Source organism: Camelus dromedarius, chromosome 7, assembly GCF_036321535.1.
Source record: "Camelus dromedarius isolate mCamDro1 chromosome 7, mCamDro1.pat, whole genome shotgun sequence".
In the NCBI taxonomy this organism is placed as follows: domain Eukaryota; kingdom Metazoa; phylum Chordata; class Mammalia; order Artiodactyla; family Camelidae; genus Camelus; species Camelus dromedarius.
In genome coordinates this window covers 41,395,621-41,415,782 of record NC_087442.1, presented here as the reverse complement: position 1 = coordinate 41,415,782, position 20,162 = coordinate 41,395,621, and the positions used below count along the sequence as shown (strand labels likewise).

At 44.6% G+C, this 20,162-nt stretch overlaps 1 protein-coding gene across 3 annotated transcripts in view; it reads left to right on the top strand.

The window, feature by feature from the left end:
* The window catches only part of CHN2 (chimerin 2), a 268,875-nt gene that overhangs the window by 228,209 nt on the left and 20,504 nt on the right, over positions 1-20,162 (top strand). For all 3 annotated transcript variants that reach the window (XR_010381638.1, XM_031455110.2, XM_064487486.1), the window contains exon 7: positions 9,678-9,755. Coding sequence is in view for 2 of the 3 variants with exons in the window: in XM_031455110.2 (XP_031310970.1) it covers positions 9,678-9,755 (78 nt within the window). In the remaining variant the exon portion in view is untranslated. The remainder of the gene's footprint in view (positions 1-9,677; positions 9,756-20,162) is intronic.

Genomic DNA, 20,162 nt, shown 5'->3' with positions numbered 1-20,162 from the left:
CAACAATTAGCCACAGTCGTTGACAACAGCCTCAATAAAGCAGGTGGAGAAATGAAATGGGAAGGACAGCAATGTCAGCATTGCACAGTCAACTCAAGAAGCATCCGATTACTTATGTGCTTCCAAACACAGTTTGATCCATTTTGGTCCATTTTGGAGACCACCTGGGCCCTTCAGTTTGGGGTGAATGCTGACTGCTGTGGATGAAGGGAAATGAATTGTAGGAGAGGCTGCGGGACCGGTACTCCGGCCCTTCTGTGTCTCTCGTATTGAGAGGATTGAGGGTGACATCTGTCCCTGGAGGACAATCAGAGTGGCGGCTGGGCATGTTGTGCCATCAGAGACAAAGGCCTCTCCTCCTCGGACCAGAACACAGCGGGTTTGGAGGTCACCGGGAGTTTTAGGAGTCCGCCAGGTCAGCGCTCAATACCTGATGCTTTGATAGACTCCAGTAAAGCCAGGATTATTCAGCTGTAACTGGGCACGTTGCAGGGAATGATGGCAGGTCCCACCCTGGTCTCTCATTTCTTTCGCAGTCATGGGAATGAGTTTGCAGTTTAGTCATATCTCTTTGCTGTCTTCCTCCTCTTTCAGGACTGAAAACCACAAGCAAAGAGTATAGCAGACACGAACACTAACAGGGCAGTTCTCAGGAGAAGCAACGGGGATTTATTTGGCAGTATGAGGGAATGCTCAGCGTGCATAGGCTCGGGCAGGCTGGGCTTAGGAGTGCTGATAAAAGCAAACTACCCCTCTGGTTGTCATTCAGCAGCTTGGGCTTGTTTTTCTTAGCATTTCTAGTTTTTTCCGTTGTGAGCAGGAATAGAGAGCCAGACCTAGGAGGCCACAGCAAACACCGCAATGAAAATCTCCCTGCCCCTTTACCCGTCATCCTCTCGTAAGCATTCTCTCTCAAGTGTGTCTATTTCAGGCACTGAAGTAACAAGCAGCAAGCATGCACACAGGACACCAGTATCCGGTCATTAAAGCTGAGGCTTATGCTGCTAATCCAGAGACCACAGCTTAGAGTAAGGTGCCCTGAAAATACCTTAATTTGACTTTCTGCTTTTCAGGGTTATTAATTGAGTTATAAGAATCCTTTTTTTTTTTTTTTTCTTATTTAAGTGTGACTCACAGAGAGTGAAAACAAAGGAAAAAACAGATTTCTCACCACCACTCTGGGCTGAGTAAGTGACTAAGCATTTTGCTGGGTATCTTTGGATAGGGGCAGGCTTTAATATTTCATAGCTTTGGGGAAATGATGTGCAGCCATATTCATCACCCAACCCCAGAACCCCAGACATCTGTGTGGGAAGTACACTGATGGTCTAAGCAAAAAAAGAAAAGCAACTGTTTTAAAATTAGAGACATTTTGATGGAAGGCAAGAAAAATAGAAAGACTGCAAAAAAAAAAAAAAGCAGCTTTGTTTATTTTTCTTGCAAGAAAACTTTCGTGAGAGCTAATGTTGGCCTCACGCCAGTCACTGGAGGTATAGTTAGCAGGAGAACTAAGGGCGGGAGGGGAGACATTTCAAAAGTCTGTAATAAGTTGTCTAGGAACAGAGAGGTGGAGCGCGCCCTGCGTCAGCTGTGAGTGTTGCCACCCTGATCTGTAGGGACGACAGGAGGGCCAGGGATTTCCATGGGAAGAAAATCAGATCTGACTCCGTTCCAGGACACGCCCATTAGGACCTCGGTTTCCTTATCTGTAAAGTGAAAATAATGACACCCCCGCACCTTTCTCATAGAAAAGAGATGTTACGAAACCAAACTTGGGTCTGCTCTCTCATGGAGTAAAGCCAACCTACCGACCCAGGGTCACGGCGAAGGAAAGTGCAGCATTTACTGTAAGGCACCAGACAAGGAGTCCAAGGCAGCTAAAGCTCAAAAAACCTGAACTCCCGATGGGTTTCAGGAAAGCACTTAAAGGTAAAGAGAGAGAGGGAAGTCACAGGTTATGTGATCAGTTCACGCACAATCCTCTGGTGGATGGCGAGGTAACAGAGCGATGTCATGGGTTAATATTATCAATCCTCACACTCCAGCCGGTCAGGGTCATCAGCTAGTTAACTTCTTTCAATTAGTAGGGGCCCTAGTATCTATAAAACAACTCAGGAATGTGTATCAGATACTCTTATCTATGTACTTCAGGGAGGAACTAAAGATTCTGTGACTACCATATGGCTGATTTACTGTTTAAATTGTTACCAGTTCTCCTGGCCCAATGGCTGTTTTTATCACTACATGTTCACATCCTTTCAATTTTTAATTCTTGAGCCAGGTGGTTGTGACTTAGGTGAAGTCTGGGAGACCACGGCTTTTCTACAAACAAGAGACAGCCAGAGGATGGGGCGGGGGCGGCCTGTCCTGTGAAAGCCCCATAGGATCTTGCTTCGTTACAGAGATACCATATCATATAATGTGGTCCACAAATATACAATTTTACTTTTAATATTATTCTAGTCCCAAACTTAACTGTGACCCTGAGGGCCTGACCCTGGGGCAGGGTCCCCCTGTTCCCAGTACCTCATCTTGTGACACCAGAAATCTGATAGCTTGGTCAAAGGAAAACCCCAAAGGGCATGGCCCCTGGATTTTATATCAGAGACTTACAAGAGTAAATTGACTAGAGAAATAGGTAGCAATGATGATAAGCCTCCGTGGTGGTCCTTTGACCTCAAGATGTTTTATAGCCGTGGACATTCATTCAGCAAAATTTAGCAATCACCTATTTTGTGCTAGGTTTGAGGTATGACACTGGGGTCTTAATTGTGACTCGAGCACACACAATATCTGATCTCTTAAAACTAGCAGTCTAGGGAGGGTTGTAGGTAATAATTTAAAAATCATCCTGCTAGTTTATGGTTATATATTCTTAAGGTGGCAGGAAGAAAGGGTGGGAGGAGAGGCTGGAAAGATGGCAGAGACCAGACCACACAGGCACCTGTAGGCCATGGTATGGGTTTTTACCTTTAGCTTAAGAGTCTGTGGAGGTTCTAAGTGGCGTGATGAAGTCGGGGTGGGGTGGGCAGGAATAGAAACATGATCACATTCTGTGTTTGAAAAAGTATGGATTCCTATGGTTGGGGTGGTTTTTAGTAGCACTTACCACATTCATACCTCTGTCTTCACCAACAATCCCCTTGAATTAAAGTGCTTGAGGTTAGCACCGTGGCTTTCAGTGCCAGATGCACATTTTAATCCTCTGGGGAATTTTTTTAGAAATCCAAGCCCATCCCCAGAAATTTGGATTTCATTGGTCTGAGGTGGAACTTAAATGTGTGTTTTGTTTGTTTCTTCGTTTGTTTCCCAGGCGATTCTCATGATCAGGTAAGGCTGAGACTCACAGGTTCAGAGGAAAGCATAAAACAAAGGTCCTCAAAGTGTGGTCCCTGGACCAGCAACATCAGCATCACTGGGAACTCGTCAGGCATGCAGATTCTTAGGCCAGGTCTCACACTGACTGAAATCCTGGGGCTAGGGCCCAGCAGTCTGTGTCTGAACCAGCCCACCGGGAGTCCTGAGGTCATCGAAGTGTGAGAAGCACAGCTGTGCAAGTGGCAGACAAGAGAACCTGGATCTGGATCTGGTTCTGGATCTAGTTATAGAATAACTCTCTGATGGGGGAGGGAGGTGCAAATCATTGAGCTTCTCTGACCCTCGGTCTCTTCCACTGTAGAAAGAATAGGTGAGATTAAATAAGCTCAAAGGTTACCTATGATGTAAAGAGTCTACCATCTGTGTACACTAAAGCTAGCAAAGTTTTTTTATAGTGTACTTTTAAAAATCTATATTTTATATAATGGAACTAGAACATAACCATTGTAGGAAGCTCAAAATGTACACAAAAGAACAAAGAAGAAAATTAATGTTAATTAAAATTTCTCCACCTGGAGAGAACCAATAGTTTGGTGTGTTGGAGATATCCTGGTGTGTTCCTTCTGATATTTTTGCATGCATCTACTTACAAAACTGAAATCACACTGTATTAGATTCAAGAGACTACTTCTCACCAACATTATATCAGGAGCATATCCCTTCATCATTACTAAAAGTGATTTTAATCATCTTTGTTAGTGTCTACCTAATATTCCATTACATGTTTGTACCATAATTTATTTAACTTTTTCCCTGTCTTGGATGTTTAAGCCTTTTCTCACTTCTTGTTATTATTGTCATGATAAATATCTATCTGTCTATCTGTCTGTCTATCTATCTATCTTATAATTCTTTATCTGAAGACTTTCTTGAGAGAATCCTAGAAATAGAATCATTGGGTCAATGCACATGAGGCATTTGATAAACTGAGCTTTTTTCCCCAGCAACGAGTCACTGCTTACAAATTCCGGCAGTATATTAGAGAGCTGTCCTCACGACGGCCTATCAGCGTTAGTAATACAGATTTTCACTTCATATGCTGCCACAAGGCAGCAGACGCCTGCAGCTGCAGGTGGTGTTTGTTGCAGGGGTATAGCTCAGGCTTTCAACAGACTCAAGAAATGCAAGTGAGAGGGGGTCCTGGGGGGGCTCAGAATAGGACTGGAATAGTGGGGAGACACTGTCTTGGGACTGATGATGACATGTTCAAAAATCCCTCCTTAAAATGGACCACAGGAATATACGTGAAATCTGTAGAAGAGTTGCAGATCAATGGTAAATCACCCTTTTCTAGAAATTGGTACTAAAATGGCAGAATGATGTGGTCCCCAGAGGCCAAGAGGTAGGCCTGCCTGAAGCCAGGTGGAGAAGGGCCCTTGATTAGGTGAGCTTCTGAGGTCCCCTCTGGGTTTATGATGCTGGATGACTAAACTCAGCACTTCTCCCATCGTCCCTGGGCACTTTACATGCACATGCGCACCCCAACATGCTTTGTTTCCCGGCATCCTCCTGCCCACTGACCCGTCCTTGCTTCCTTGTCTACATCTGACAACCTCCCACTGCCTTCTCGTTGCTTGATTCCTTCTTGGACCCAGGACCTTAATCATAGAGACAAAGAAGAGTGAGAGGCCATACAAAGAAAATAGAATCCCAAGCCCTATTTATAAAAAAAGGAAAAGGGAAGTGGTGAGCTTATTTCACCGTTTATTTATAGCCCCACCTACTTCCAAAAGTACCGTAAGGCATGCCTGTGTTTGGCAGAGGCCCAAGAGAGAACAAAAGTCTCCTCTTTTAAAAACCAGACCAGGGAACACCAGTCCTGTGAGTTGTTAACAGGTTAACAATGGGGAAGAGAGTAATTCTGACGTTTAACTCCTGCCTGTTTTTTAATGTGAGCATTATTTGGATGACAGGCAGTTTAGAGGGTGATTAAAAGCATAGATTTGGGGTATACCCAAAAGAACTGAAACAGGTGTTCGGACAAAACCTTGAGTTCCAGATTGCTCTTAGCAGCACCATTCATAGTAGCCGGAAGGTGAAAACAACCCAATTTACATCACCTGGTGAATGGACAAACAAAATGCGGCACATCTGTGCAGTGGATTATTATTCATCAATAAGAAGTACTGATGCCCTCCACAGCAGGGATGAATCTTGAAAACATGCCAAGTGAAAGAAGCCCGTCACAAAAGGCCAGAGATCATATAATTTTATTTGTATGAAATATTGAGAATAGGCAAATCCATAGAGAGAAAAAGCAGATATATGGAAACCAGAGGCTGGAGGGAGAGGGGAGTGGTGACTGCTTAGTGGGTAAAAGATGGAAATGCTCTGGAACTAGATAGTGATAATGATTGCAGAACGCTGTGAATGTATTTAATGCCCCTGAATCGCTGAACTGCATACTTTTAAATGGTTAAAATGGTACATTTTGTTATGCATATTTTACCATAATTAAAAAATAAAGAAACTTGGTCCTGGGGGAAGAAAAGCAAAGACTTAGTTAGTTGTGCCAGGGTTCTAATCTCAGCTCTGCTGTTTACCAGCTGCGTGACCTTGGGCAAATCATTTAAATGCTCAGTTCCCATTTCCTCATCGGTAAAGTGGGGATGATTATAACAGTACCTACTTCAAAGGGTTGTAAATCTTAACTGAGCCAATATAGGCAAAGTGCTTAGCATAACACCTGTCACAGAGGAAGCATGCTGCAAATATTTGTTATTAATCCAGCCCTGGTATTCTCAACTGGAGGCAGTTTTGCCTCCGCGGAGAAATTTGGCAGCATCTGGAGAGACTTTTGATATCACAGTTGGAGGCTGCTACTGATACCTGGTGAGTAGAGACCAGCAATGCCGCTACACATCCTACAACCGCACGAGACAGTCCCCACAACCACGAATGATCCAGCCCCAATATCAGTCGTTCAAGGTCGAGAATCTCAGATTTAAACAGAGCGTGTAGGGAAATGTGCTTCGTCTAATGAATGTATGAATAAAAATAGGAAAGATAAAAATTTTTGTTAGAAAAAGACCACCAGCCTGTCTCTGTGTATAGAAAACGTGTGTGAGACTTTGCGGGTTTATAAAAGAAACCCAGCCGCTGTCCTGGAGGAGCTTGGATAAAGAAGAGCTCTGTGTGGTGGGGCTGTTTAAGAGGGAGGTTTTTACCAAGAGACCTTTGTAATCATTTTTCCTTTTATAAATAGGGTGATCCGGGGTCATCCACCCTACTCACAATAATACTTGCTCAAATGCTAACACTTAACAGTCCCCCGTAAGATCCATCTTAAGTGAACCATGTCTGTTCCCACGTCTGAATGTGTCTTGTGTTTGGGTAAATTCTATTGAACAAATATCTGAAAAAGAAATCACTATCATGAATAGAAATAAAAATTACTTGTATAAGTAAAGGCACAGACACAAGAAAAAATATTAAATCTTCTTGTTTTCAGCCACCCACATGCCAAAAGGAAAAGGAGACCCCTTTTGCCCATTTTCCATTTAAAGAGTTATTTTATCAGATTCTAAAACCATACAGCCGGGTAAGTGTAATTCAGATCACAGACTATGTTCTTAGATAGAATGACTCGCCATTGAAAGACTCGCTGTCTTGATTTGCTAGTAGTGAAGTTTTGGGAAGGGACCCTTAGTCCTCCTCTCTGTTTTTTTGCCTTTAGGCTGAGGACTGGAAGATTGTTAAATGTATGCCAAACCTTCACTCAATCCCTGTGAGTGGCAGATGTCTTTCAAGACTGGGGAATGGGAAGGGAGGGCAAAGGGATCTGGTGGAGACGTCAGGAGGGCAGATCCCTGGAGGTTCATGCCCTTGGAAGCTAAAGCCTGGTGATGGGTGAGGCAAGAGACCCCACCCCATGCAGCCACTTCTGCACACCTTCCTCCATGACTCTGATTTCCAGGTGCTTCCTGGCAACTTCTATCCGGTGCCTACTATGGCAAGGAATTTTATTGGGCACTCTTGTAGGAGGAAGCAGGTGGATCAGATGTAGAACGTGTCACAATAAGCTCTCAATTTGGCAGACCATGTGACCTGCTGTAAATCACTCACAGATAGAAAGTGATAAGTGAAATAAGAAAAACGTAGGGAAAACACTGTGGGATTGCGGAGGAGAGTGTTTGCCTCCAATGGAGAGTTTTGAGAAGTCTTTTTGGAGAGCGTGGCGTTTGAGTTGGAATGTGAAGGCTGGTGACTATGTAGACATGGAAATGATGCTGGGAGATGCTAAAGGACAGAGTGGGCTACCAAGGCGGGACGTTGAGTATGTCGGAGGAGAGGTTTATAGGATTTGTGGAGAAGAGTGTAGGGAAATAGACAAGATGGATAGAAGGAGACAAGTTCATGAAAAACGCATGATGCAAGGATACAGTCAAGCCATGGAGAATCACTGACACTGAGCAGATGTGGAGTGGTGACTGGACTGAAAAGATTGTTGTGCAGCTGTGTATGAGGTGGACCGGAGAGATACCAAGGGTCTGAGTTACTGTGAGACAGCAATGGCAAGGAGAGGGCAGACTTGACCAATATTTCAGATAAAGCATTTGGCAAGACACGGTGGAGGATGTGGCGCTGCATCACTTACGTGGGCAGTGGGACGTGGTGTTCAGAAGCATGGATGTTGGATGCAGATGTTTTGGGCTCTGGTCCTGGCTCTGCTGCTTAAACCAGCTGCATGTCCTTGAGATGCTTCTTGGTGTCTTAATCTCTTCATCCACGAAATGGGAATAAAAGTCTTGTTTTACATGTGCATGAGCTGAAGGTTAAATGAGTAAGTGCACTTAACACATTCTGAATACCGTCTGGCATGACATGTTATTGTGTTCCAAAGCCCAATATAAAAATTGGCTATTGTTATTATTGAAAGTAAAAAGAGGAGAATTGAGGAGATGGGCTTCTGAACCAAGTTGGAATGACAGTAATTGCCAGGAATAAAGAATTACACAAGAAAAAAGATTGATCTTTTGTTACTCTCCCCAGGGCTGGTTGGAGGGGCTGGAACATGGGGCCTCATGGAGGATAGGATGAAATTCATGGACCGTCCCATCTACGTGATGGTCCAGCCATCTACGCTCTTGCTTTCTACTTCCAAAAGCATTGGTTTTACTGTCTGGCATTAGCTGCATTGAACTTTGCCAACAAATTTGGTGTACTTCTAAGACACGATGACTTCCTCATTTCTCTTAGAGCAGAGACCTGGGACCAGAAAGCCAGGGTCCCAGGAGACCGTCAAACAGATGATGCTTTTAAGAGCAAGGAGGGGATAAACTTGGATACTAACAGAATTAACGTTGAATATGTTTTATTTAAAAGAAAAAAACTACGTTTTGGTTTTAGTTAAGGAATATGGGGGGGTTGTGGTTGAGGTAGGGAGAAAGATGGGGTGTCCTGGAGCAAGACATTCTGCTGCTTCTTTTTTAAACTTTGTGGAACCCACAGCCGAAATGCTATACTGTTCTTTTATGCCTCATTCAGTGCTCAGACTGTTCTGATTTAATGCATGCATAAGAATAAAAATAAAAATTAAGCTTTCAAGTGCTGGGGCAGATTTTTTTTTTAAAGAGACGCAGGCTTTAACTCCTATAAGATTAAACAATCATCCAGGGTTTAAAGGTTTAATCTGCTGGAGTTCAGCCCAGGATGGGGTTCAGAGCCCCAGAATAATTGGATGCAGCCTCAGGCTTTGAACATCAGAGCTAGTTCGGGGGGGTGTGTGTGCGTGTGTGTGAGAAATATGCTAGCGAGTATCTGAGGTCTCTCCTTTGCAATGTGCTGGAACAGGAGGAGTAAAGCCGCCTGCCCCTGCCTCCTCCATTGATTCCTCAGTGGCTGACTGGATACAGCTTCTGGGGGTTGCTGGGCTTATGAATGTGTGCTATTGTTACAGGCACACGTCGGCCTTAAGAAATAGCACAAAACAGGCCCGTCCTTATTCAGATGCAGAGTCCCCTCCATCACTCAAACCAGCCCTTCCAGGTCACATGCCGGAGGCCTCTGCCGACAGGACGCAGCTGCCTCGAATCTGCTGCCTAACATTAGCCGCGGCTCAAAAAAACCTGGCGGCGCTGAGCTTCCCAGGCTCCACAGAGGAAGCTGGAAAGACCTGGGGTCCGGGCACGATGTTCTCCGAGGAACTGTGGCTGGAAAACGAGAAAAAGTGTGCTGTGGTTCGGAAGCCTAAGCAGGGCAGGAAACGCCAAGAGCTGCTGGCCGTGGCCTTGGGGGTGAAGGTGGGAGTCAAAGGCGGCTTTCTCTGGCCCCCTCTCAAACTCTTTGCCTGTCCACAGATCTCCTCCCTGGTCCGAAGGGCCGCCCTCACACACAACGACAACCACTTCAACTATGAGAAGACACACAACTTTAAGGTAAGAGAGCCCCTGCGACCTTCCCTCTGTTATAAAAGGGCAGGTGGAGAGCGACAGTTGACGGTTTCCATCTGGTCCTTGATTGTAAAATAATGAGACAGCAAATTCCTCTGCCTTCCACATATAGCTCCTTTCTTTGTATCACATCAAACTGCAGATTTCAGGAAGCAGTTTGCTTGCTGCCGATGCCTAGAAACACCTTTATGTATGTTAACTTAGTTCCAGCGGATTGAGCCCATTTCCTCTTCGCATTCCCTTGTCCGATGAAACACAGAGCATGCCCAGTGTTTGGCATTTAGAGATCATCTGGTGAATATCAAGCGGTACTTTTCCACTCAGAGTAGCAGTAAAGAGTATTGTTATCTCTGAGCAAGTGAAAACAGTTGCCCGTTTCACGTTTTGTGTTTTGTCTTTTGTTTTCAAGGATGCTAACTCTTGGCTTATGTGTAGACAGCTGTGAAAGCAAATGATGGCAAGAGATACCATCCAGTAGCTTCTGTTTGTTCTCTGGGTGCAGGAGGCACCCTGGCACCCTTGCCAATCTCCTTTTGGTCGCAGCCTTGATCCAGCTCACCAGACCAAATAAAAAGATACGGAGAGCGAGTGGGAGTTTAAGTGGATTTTCCCATGTGTATTTATAAACTGGAAATACTGCTATCTCGTTCCAGACTAGCACTGGTAGAAACGGCCTGCCATCAGAAAATTACGGCCTGTTTCCTTCGCCCTGATCTGTTTTCCAGGAAAGGCTGGGGCCAAATTACCTGACTTGAGATGCTGTTGAGTGCAGGAGAGACAGGACAGGGTTAGAGGTTTGATCCTGGCGAATGGGCTGACAATTTGGAAGTTGGAGAGAGTGGAGATGAAGGATCCAGGAAGCAAAGACGAGACAAGGGCAGCAAAATGTGAATTGTCTTCTTCTTTTTTTTTTTTTTTTAACTCTTATTTCCTTTAGGGTCAGTAGCACAAGTAACTGGTGGTTCCAGATAACCCTTTGTCAGTAGTGACCAGTGAAACCTATTTTATTCTGTTGTTTTCCTATCCTTCATATAGACAGATGTGTGTCTATTAAATATACGTTTGTGTTAGTTTGGTCTGTTTGCCCTGCTTCTGTTTTTAGAAAGCAAGCAGCTCAGGCATTTCCATGCTATAATTGAACTGAGGAATGGAATTATTCATCCTCTGCATTTAGTATGCGGGTGAAGAATTGCATTATATAGGTCCCCATCCTTGTCGAAGCCCTTGCTATTTCTCCCATCACTGAATAGTGACAGATCTACTTTGTGTTTTGTCTCTTTCATCTTTTCTATCTTTACCCTCCTTAAATTTTTTTTTTTTTTTTTTTTGGCCTTAAGAAAGTGTTTTTCTGACTTCTGGCAGAAATCCCTGAATCTTTGCACTACCATGGATGGAGGATGGATCTCAGAGTTACAAATGTTTCCTTCCCCTTGAAAATTCTGATTCTTTTGACTTTGAGGTACAACTGGAGCTTTGCCCTGTCCCAGTGTGCGTGTGCGTGTGCGTGGGACAGACAGCTTCTCTCTGTACATACTGTGCCTGAGCTTGTGTGAAAACCACACAAGTGTATTGACTGATACTTTCAAAACTAATTTTAGTCTTTTTTAATCTTCAGTCTCTGCATGGGACACAAAGACATTTAAAACAAAAGATAGTTGAATCTTATTTTCTTAAATCATTCTGTTGCTAACATGATCTGTATTATTTATCACTGAAAAACACCAGCAGCTTTTTAAATGTCTGCTTAAAGTCAGTATCTATTTGCTATGACCTCTTCTAACTTACTGCTATTGAGAGGAAAAAAAGGAAGAGAACAGACAAATTGTTAGAATGGAATACACAAGCCAGACAGGAGCGTACTCTTCTGTGTTTTAAATAGACATCTTTGAGACAGGGCAGACCCTTGAGTCGCTGTGTCAGTTGATTGTAACTTTCAATGGTGCTGTTCGTGCCACTGTCCTTAAGAAGGAGTGTCTGGGGCTAAAGAGGGTGGCTCCCTCTCTGCCCCCTCCACCCTCATTCAGCCCTGTCCTCACCCCCAACCAACTTTAAGTGGAAACTCCACATGGGTTTAGAAGAACATTCTAAAAGCAGGTCCCTGCTATAAATAGAGCAGTGAGATTTTAGTAACATGCCACCGAACTAACCAAAGAAAGAAAGCTTTTATCAAAGGCCCCCAACATCTGCTTGGAATTTGTTTTATATCTTAATTTTGTACTGACTTTTTTGTTTATGTGAATTTCTAGTCGGCTTTGTTCTAAAACTCTCTCAACTTGTAATTTGAGTTATTATTTGAGGATATTATATGTCTGGTATAGGTAAGTGTTAAATAAAAAGAACAAGTAATCACATTTTATGCTTATCGGCAAATGAGCCTTGCTGCATCCTGTCTGCACTCACCCCCTACCAGAGAGTCAAGCCTGCCGGCAGATCTTCACTTCGCAGCGAGATTTTTGCCCCAGTCAGGACTATTCCCGGGTGGAAAGCCCTCTCCCAGCTCTCCCCAGAAGCTTCACCATGAGCAATGACTAGGACCTCCCAGCCGGCTCTGGACAGGTTGGGGCCCCTCCCGCTCCCCTCTCTGAGAAGCTTCCCTGTCTCTGCTCCCAGTGCGTGCCTTCTGTCCTTGCTTTCCAAACAAAGCGTGCCTAAGGAGAAGCCCATATTCAGCTCTGGGAACAAAAGCTTTTGGAAACAAATCAAAGATGTGCCTCATATCATGCAATAATTATGTATTTTTCAACACTGTATGCAAATGCAATTGTTGCTGATGTAAAGCCTAAATTTCCAGGATCCCTTGTACATACTAGGTACTAAGAGTATTTGTTGAGGGAGTGATGAAATTAACAGACCCCTCTCTCCAAGGAAAACTGTTTGATAAACAGGAAAACCACTCCATTATTTAACGCGTTTTATGTCTGCATCTGTTTATCCACTTGACTTAAAGAGGCACTCTCGCGTAGGTGGGATAGCTCGCTTTAAGACGGTCTACCTGACAAAAGTTTGTGGCTGAGCTCTGAAATCTTCACTCCGGTGAACCCCCAGAGCCCCAATAATCTGGATAACTGTCCTTCTTTCCCCACTTAGCACAGTGATGAGGTCGCTGTGGCTAGCTTGGTACCCCTGGCCACGACGTGCTCTTTGGCAAAGAGCTTGGTTCTTTGAGCTTCAATGTCCTCATCTGTAAAACGAGAATGTTGTAATAATGTTTAAAGAGCACATGTAAGTCACTTAAGGTCACTGGTAACCAGTAAGTTTGGCTTCTGTTATTACTTTGTTATTCATCTTTTTTGCATCTCTCATTTCTCTCGTGTTTTGGTGTTTAGCTGTTTAGCTTTGTCTGTCTCTGTATTTCTTATTTTCTACCTTTCCTTCTTTCTGTTTTCTATCACCTCTTTCCTCCTCTCTGGTCAACAAGATGTAATTTAAAAAATGAATGAGCATTCCAGGTAGTACAAAAGACATGAGTCAGAATTTGGAGTGAGAAATGAGCCAGGAGTGAGTAGAGCGCAGGGAAGAGACCGTCCAGGAGAGAGAGGCAGCTGGGGTGGGCCAGATGGTGGCGACCCATGACCCTTGGCACTTTCTCCTGCTGTGCTCTCAGCTTTCCCAGGCTGCAGGTGTGTGCACATCACTCCTTCTTCTGCTGAATTCTCTCCCTCCACCCAGGTAATTCAGGGACACTCTTCTCTCCCTATATGGAATATGGATGGAGAGCAGAGGTCTAGAAAGTTCTAAAGGTTAAAGAGCAAATCACCACACCCCTACCTCACCTCGTGTTCTCCATCCCCCCATCCCTTCTCCAGCCCCTTCCCCCTCCATCTTCCCTTCAATCTCCTTCCATCCCCCATCCATCCCTTTCCCAGCCCTCTGCCAGCTTTACTTTTGTCCATAGCACTGATCCCCAACTGACATTGTACACACATATCTATGTGTTTGCCTTCCCCTTAGCAGAGAGAAGTACCCCCCACCAGGTGGGGGAAAAGGGGTGGAGACAGAGATTTGTGTCTGTTTTACATGTAGCAGGTGTCTCACAGCCCTGCCTACCTATGACTGCACCTTCCCTCCTCACTTCCTGCCCCACAGTTTGCCTGCATTTCGGGCTTGTTTTGTTTGTGTTAGTTGTGCTCCAGGTAGTGGGTCCTTGCCAGGGTCACTGACTATGCTGGGAAGATAGAGACCAGATCCACGTGTATCAGGCCAGCTCTCATTCCCCATCCAGCCAGAGGATCTGGCCATGCAGCTACCTGGTATCTTACACACAGGCAAGCAGGGGGACACGTGCCCAGGTTTACTTCCATTGTCCCAGCTTCCTGTGTGGTGACTCTCTAAAGTAGCCTTGTCTGGACATAAGTTAAACGGCTGCCCAAGTTGCCCTTTTTTGTCCCCCACTCTCCATAGACGGAGACTGCACCAGCAGCACGCTGTGTCCGTGTGCCCACGGTACACCCTGTGGACCTGCGTGCTCCTGCAGCATGCTCCTTCTAAACACACTTCCCACCCTCTAAGATCATGGGGGCCAGGATGAGAAGTCCAGGAAGCTAAGTGTGTGTGACCATCCAGGGTGTGGCAGCATCACCACCTCCCAGTTTGGATTTTATGGGTCCTTGACAATTTCTATGCCCATCATCTCTTTCTGCATTCTTACCAGTCTAGTGGTCATTTGCTTTGAAACAAGCCATGTTTGCTTCCCACATGCAAACCCCTCACTTTTCCACCTCGCTGTTGACTTCATAAAACGTACCAACCCTTCATCCCCAGTATTTCTCCTGCCCTGCGTTCTCGCAGGCATGCCATTGCCCTCCTTTGCCCATCCTGATCCCACTTCTGTGCCCCTGGGTCACAGGACGTTTGGATTTTGCACCTGCACTTTTGCACAGGCAGAAATAGGCTTCAGAAATGGTTATGAGTTTTATTTTCTTTTATTTAATAGCCAGAAAAGGCTGTTTTGGCAGAAACAAGTCTGGAAGGAACAATTCAAAGGAAAGGCAAACTTCTTCACCTTGAATATAGAACGAGAGACTCAAAGTGAGACTGGAATAAATAGAACTGGAAATACTAGGCTTTATCAAGAAAATATGGCTTCTACTCCCACAGTGCTATGAAGATGGATCATTTTTTTCCTACTTCCTACTATCACCTGGTTCCACCATTTTGATTATTAGACACCCCTTATTTTCAAGTAATAGAACCCTTGGGAACTGTCTTAAGCTAAAGAAGAGGTTATTATACAGGAGGGTCTCATAGAGCCCCCAGGGACTGCTCAGAACTGAGGAAGGAGAGGAAGCAGGAACTGGGAATACATGCACCTGGACCCAGTTTCTCCTTCTCTCCTCGCTCCCTCCCTCTCTTCCTTCCTCTCTCTCCCTCCCTCCCTTCCCATCACTTCATTACTTTTTACTCCTGGATATCAGCCTCATTGTTCTCTCCCTGCACAAAAATACCTTAGTCTATACGGCCTGCAAAATATGCCTGATGGTAACTCCCTGGTTTATATGTTACAAAAACCAGCCACAAAATCCCAATTCTGAATTTCCAGAGAATCAGAGTAGCCTGACGTGGACCAGGTGTCTGCTGGGCTCAGCTAACTCTGGCCGTGGAGGTGACCCCTGTAAATACATGGGTGGAGCTACAGGATGCCCAGAGGATGGATGGTACCCAGGTTGTGTGTGAAAGAAAGGTATCCTGCCAGGTAGATAGCCTGGAGATGTCAGATAGAATCCGTCCCTCCTTGTTCTGAAGAATTCCACTTAAAACTTCACATCAGAGCCCAACTCTTTCTACTGCATTCTGCTTGAAGGGAATTGTGAAGCTACTCTGAGCCTCGATGTTAGTGTCACTATTAATATCTGCAAGCGTGGACATTCTGCAGCACAGGTGAGTCTTGTCATCTGTCTGGGTGTAAAGAAGAGTCTGTCCTTTTGGTTCCATTTTTTACAAACTGTACTCATTGCTGCGGTGCCACTTTGGAGCTAGGACTAGCCCTCAGCAAACCTGGGCAGTACGTGAGGTTGGTGTCTGGCGGATCCTCCCCCCTCCACCCCCGGATTGGTTCTCTTGTCTGCCTCCTGTTGCTCCTTTCCACCAAGTTACTCCAGCGAACCACTCTGCTTAAGACCTTCCAGCCCTAGTTTCTGGATCTTAGCTTCTTTTTCTTCACTTCCTCTCAAGGCTTTGCCTTCTACAAATAGGCTACACATTAGGGTTAATTTGAAATATCGCCTGTTACCTGACAAAGGAACCTCGTGGGTTGCACGAAAACTTTCTCTGTGATTTACCAAGATTTACTGTTGCTCCACAGATGGTACACGCTCAGTTTTGAAAGGTCTTACTCATGCAAATGATAGCTACATGAATCTGATACTCACATTTTAAACGGGAGCTGTTTTAAATGAGACCAGCAGCACGATGCCTTTCTCCAGTGGCTTTCTATTCATGGTGGGGATTTTGGCCAAGTGGGGAAACAATTTTTGGACAAGGCTCTCACATAGGTGAGTGCCTTCTCTGCCTGCCGGCGTCTGACTTAAAGCTTATCTTATACCTCCTTGGCATGTTTTTATGTAAATGCTGGGACACTGTCATTGTAACTCCTTTACAAACCAGCAGAGCCTGGTGGAAGGAAAACAGGCTTTGACAGCGAAGCCAGCAGAGACCCCCCTGCGTAGCCATACCCCAGGGAAGTGGCTTGGCCAAGCTGTTCCACAAACGTAAATCATTTCCTGAGTCTGGTCCATATATAAAGTGCTTAGTTGTTACTCATTTTACATTGAGGTTGTTCTATGCCAAAGAACACATAATTCAAAGAGATTATTCTAAATGACTAAATGGGTGATTCTGGCCTTTTAAGTCCAGAGAAATACTCCTTTTGTGTCTTGTGAAGAGAGAGAAAAAAGCACCAGTGATCACTGTACACATTAGTTGGGGGGGTTTGAAAGTTCGAAGAAGAGGAAACTACTTAGATATTCTTCTTTTTTTTTTTTTTAATTCAGCAAATACAGACTGAGGCCAATTACATGCCAAGCACTGGCAGGTGCAGGAAGGACAGTGGTCACATAAGAATGTGAGATCTTCCCCTGCTATGTGGTTTTGCTTCTCAGGGGACATTTCACAGGGTCTGGAGACATTTCTCCTTCTCATGACCAGGGTATGCCAAGGGCACCTCGCAGGGGCCAGGGACGCTGCAACACATCCTACCGTACCCGGGACACTCCCCACCACCAAGAGTTATCAGCCCCCGTGTCAACAGTGCCAAGATTGAGAAAACTCGCAGTCGACAACGGGGGCCGCTGGTGGGTTTTGAGCAGAGACGTGTCAAAAGGATGCTGGTGCCAATGCCCTTAGCATCCTGAGAGGTGGGCTGATGAGGGTGTCAGGGTCTGCAGGGGCCCATCGCCTGCACGAGGGAATCTCATTTTATGCTGTGGGGAGGGTCCCGGCAAACCCTGTAGCAGTCAGTGTTTTAGAAATGAAGTCCTGTTTAAGATGGACCAGGACAGCTGCTGAGTGGACACATCTGGGGAGTGAGTGGTGCCGCAGCTGGGAAACCAGGCTGTCCGGCAGCATCTGCTCAGCAAGCCTCGCAGGAGAACCCAGAGTCTTCGGTCACACACCCAGTGATTCCCCTCGGCTATTTGCCTACGTCTGAAAAGGTTCACTTCAAGGTCAGTAGTTTGTCTGATCGTGCAGGAGGGAAAAGTCCACAGTTTAACCTAATTTCTCACACAAGTTCAATGTCTCATGATGATGGGAAGTGCAGTCGAGTATAGGAAAAACCCTTGGCTGAGATCGGAAGGCCAAGTGCTTCTGACTGTCTGGGTAACCATGGACAAGCCGCCCGCCCTCCAGCCCCTCAGGGACTCTGGGGGAAAGCCCACCGAGAGGAGCCCCAAACCCAGAGGCTTGTAGCTGAAAGTGATTTTAGCCACCTTCAGCCCCCTGTTCTATGCATATAAAGCAGCTAGGGAAAAAAAACTGCCTTTGACCCAGAGAGTCCTTTTCAAATCAAAATAAAAGAAGTTCTCCTGTTTAATTTAGGTAATAAAAATGACAAACTGAGGCATTATGCTCTTAGTCTGTACCGGTGACCCTCCATCAGGGTGGCTTTGTCCCCTACAGCACACCTGGCGGTATCTGGAGACATCTGTGGTTGTTCCAGTCGAGGGGCTGCTTCTGGCATCTAGCGGGTAAAGGGACCGAGGAGGCCGCCCACCGTCTTACAAGGCACACAGATTCATGTGGCCCGAAGTGTCCGCAGTGCCAGGGTCGAGAAACCCTGATACACACGGATAAGGAAAAGCGGAATTTCTCAGCTGTAGCGCATCAGAAACAGCCCTTTCTGTTTCTTACGGCTCAGAACCTGGGCTGGTTATACCCTTGGGCAGTGTCTACACTGACCCATCAAAACACACTTGTTATGAAACCACCAGGGAATACTGCCTTCCAGATCCAGCCGATGTGAGACAAATAACATCCTGCTCGTGGAGAGAGAGGCAGGCGGGGGGATGCACACTGGACGCCTGAGGTTTTTCTTGACGACTCTTCTTGCTCTTGTTTTTACTGAGTGGCTATTCCTGGGCTGTTTTGTCAACCAGACCTTATCTCCTGTAATATCATCTTTTTTCTGTTTGGTGTGGTTTTTGAATTCCAGGCAGACCAGGCCCGGGATAATAGTCTTGGACAGACATTCTTCCTGTCTCGGGTATTTTCTTCCTGTCTAGGGTATTTTAGTTACTGCCCTAAAGTTTGCAAAAAATGTTTCTTTTCTGAAAAGATATTCTTGAAAATCAATAAACTTCAGGGAATGGAAAAAGCTGATCAGTGCCTTTTCAAGAGATAGGGTATTTCACTGGGAAAAAGTAAACATCATATCTCAGTCCCAAAGAAAATGGGTTTAGAGAGCGTGCCCTCAGCATTTACATATAGCCTACTGTCTAGAGGTTGTCCTTGTGAACCCAAAAGAAAACTGAACAATGAATCGGCCATGAAAATAAACCACAGCCCATCACAAGGAGGAAATTAGGCAGGAGGCCTAAAATAATGTTTTACTAACTTTACATTCCCTTCTGTCTCCATTTTGCTGTATTTCTGGGGAATGTGTTTCTGTGGGAGCATTCACAGTAAGTAGAGTTATTTGCTATTCAAAAATGTCTGCCTGCATTTGTTTGGCTGAAGAAATGAGATCAGAGGCAGTGGGGATATATTGATGGGAAAGGATGTTGGTAAATATGAACAGGGCTAATAAGCATTAAATTCAATTTTCATATGCTTAGTTACTTTTAAAATACAGCAAAAGGTGAAATTTTAGAAAATCTATCATTGGTGTATCCTGTATTTCCTTAAGCATTCAGTAGACCAGTTTCTGTTTTATCAATGTACAGTAGACACTGAAGCTACTCTACTAATTTCTAAATATTGCGTTTTTATTTTTACCACAAGCTGTGTAGTTACTTCCCATGAGATGTTCTAGATTAGAATTTTGTCACTCCTTTTTTTTTCTTTTTTTTTTTTTTTTTTGCATGACCTACAAGAAAAGAATGCCTTTAAAAAACCAAACCCACCTTCATTGGCCTTTAGCTGTACTGGTTCCTCTTCTTGGAATGTTCTTTCCAAGTCATCTGCCTCCCAGTCAACATCATCAGTTCCCCACCAGCCCAATCTCTCCCAGTCTGGTGAACTCCTATCCACCCTTCAAAACTCAGCTCAGATATTGCTTTCCCCAGTCTTCTCAGGAAAAATTCATTATTCTCTCCAATATGCTATTGTAGGGTAATTATATATGTTGCCTGTTTATTCTTATAGGTGAGATCCTTAAGTGCAGGGCAGTCTTTGCTCCTCTGATCTATTTTGACTTTAATATTTTGATTTTCTATTATATACTTATATATACTTTTTGTTATATCCAAGGACAGGACAGTGCCAGGTTCAAAGCAGACAATCAGCATGAATAAATGAGTGAATAATGAGGGGATGGATAGGTGGATGAACTAGGAAATAATTCCTCTCTCTAACATCCTTCCCCGACTGATTTGTAATGCCACTTCTGAGATATACCAAGTCTCCATATATGTGTGATTTGGTTTCTGACCTTTCAGCTCTGTACCATTTGTTGGTCTGTCTGTCCATCTGCATGGGGTTTTACTTTCTTACATTCTTCTACTTACTCAGAATTACCATAGCTCACTCTTTCTGCTCTAATCTTCCACATGGATTGTAAGGTCATGAAAAGCACCATGGAGACTTTGTTTGAAATTGCATTGGATTTACAGGTTCATTTGGAGGATAATTAACATATTTACAATACTGAGCATTGCCATTCATAAATGTAGAATATCTCCTTGTTTATGCCATTCATTTAATTATTTTGTAATTATTTTAGATTCTTGCTGATGTTGT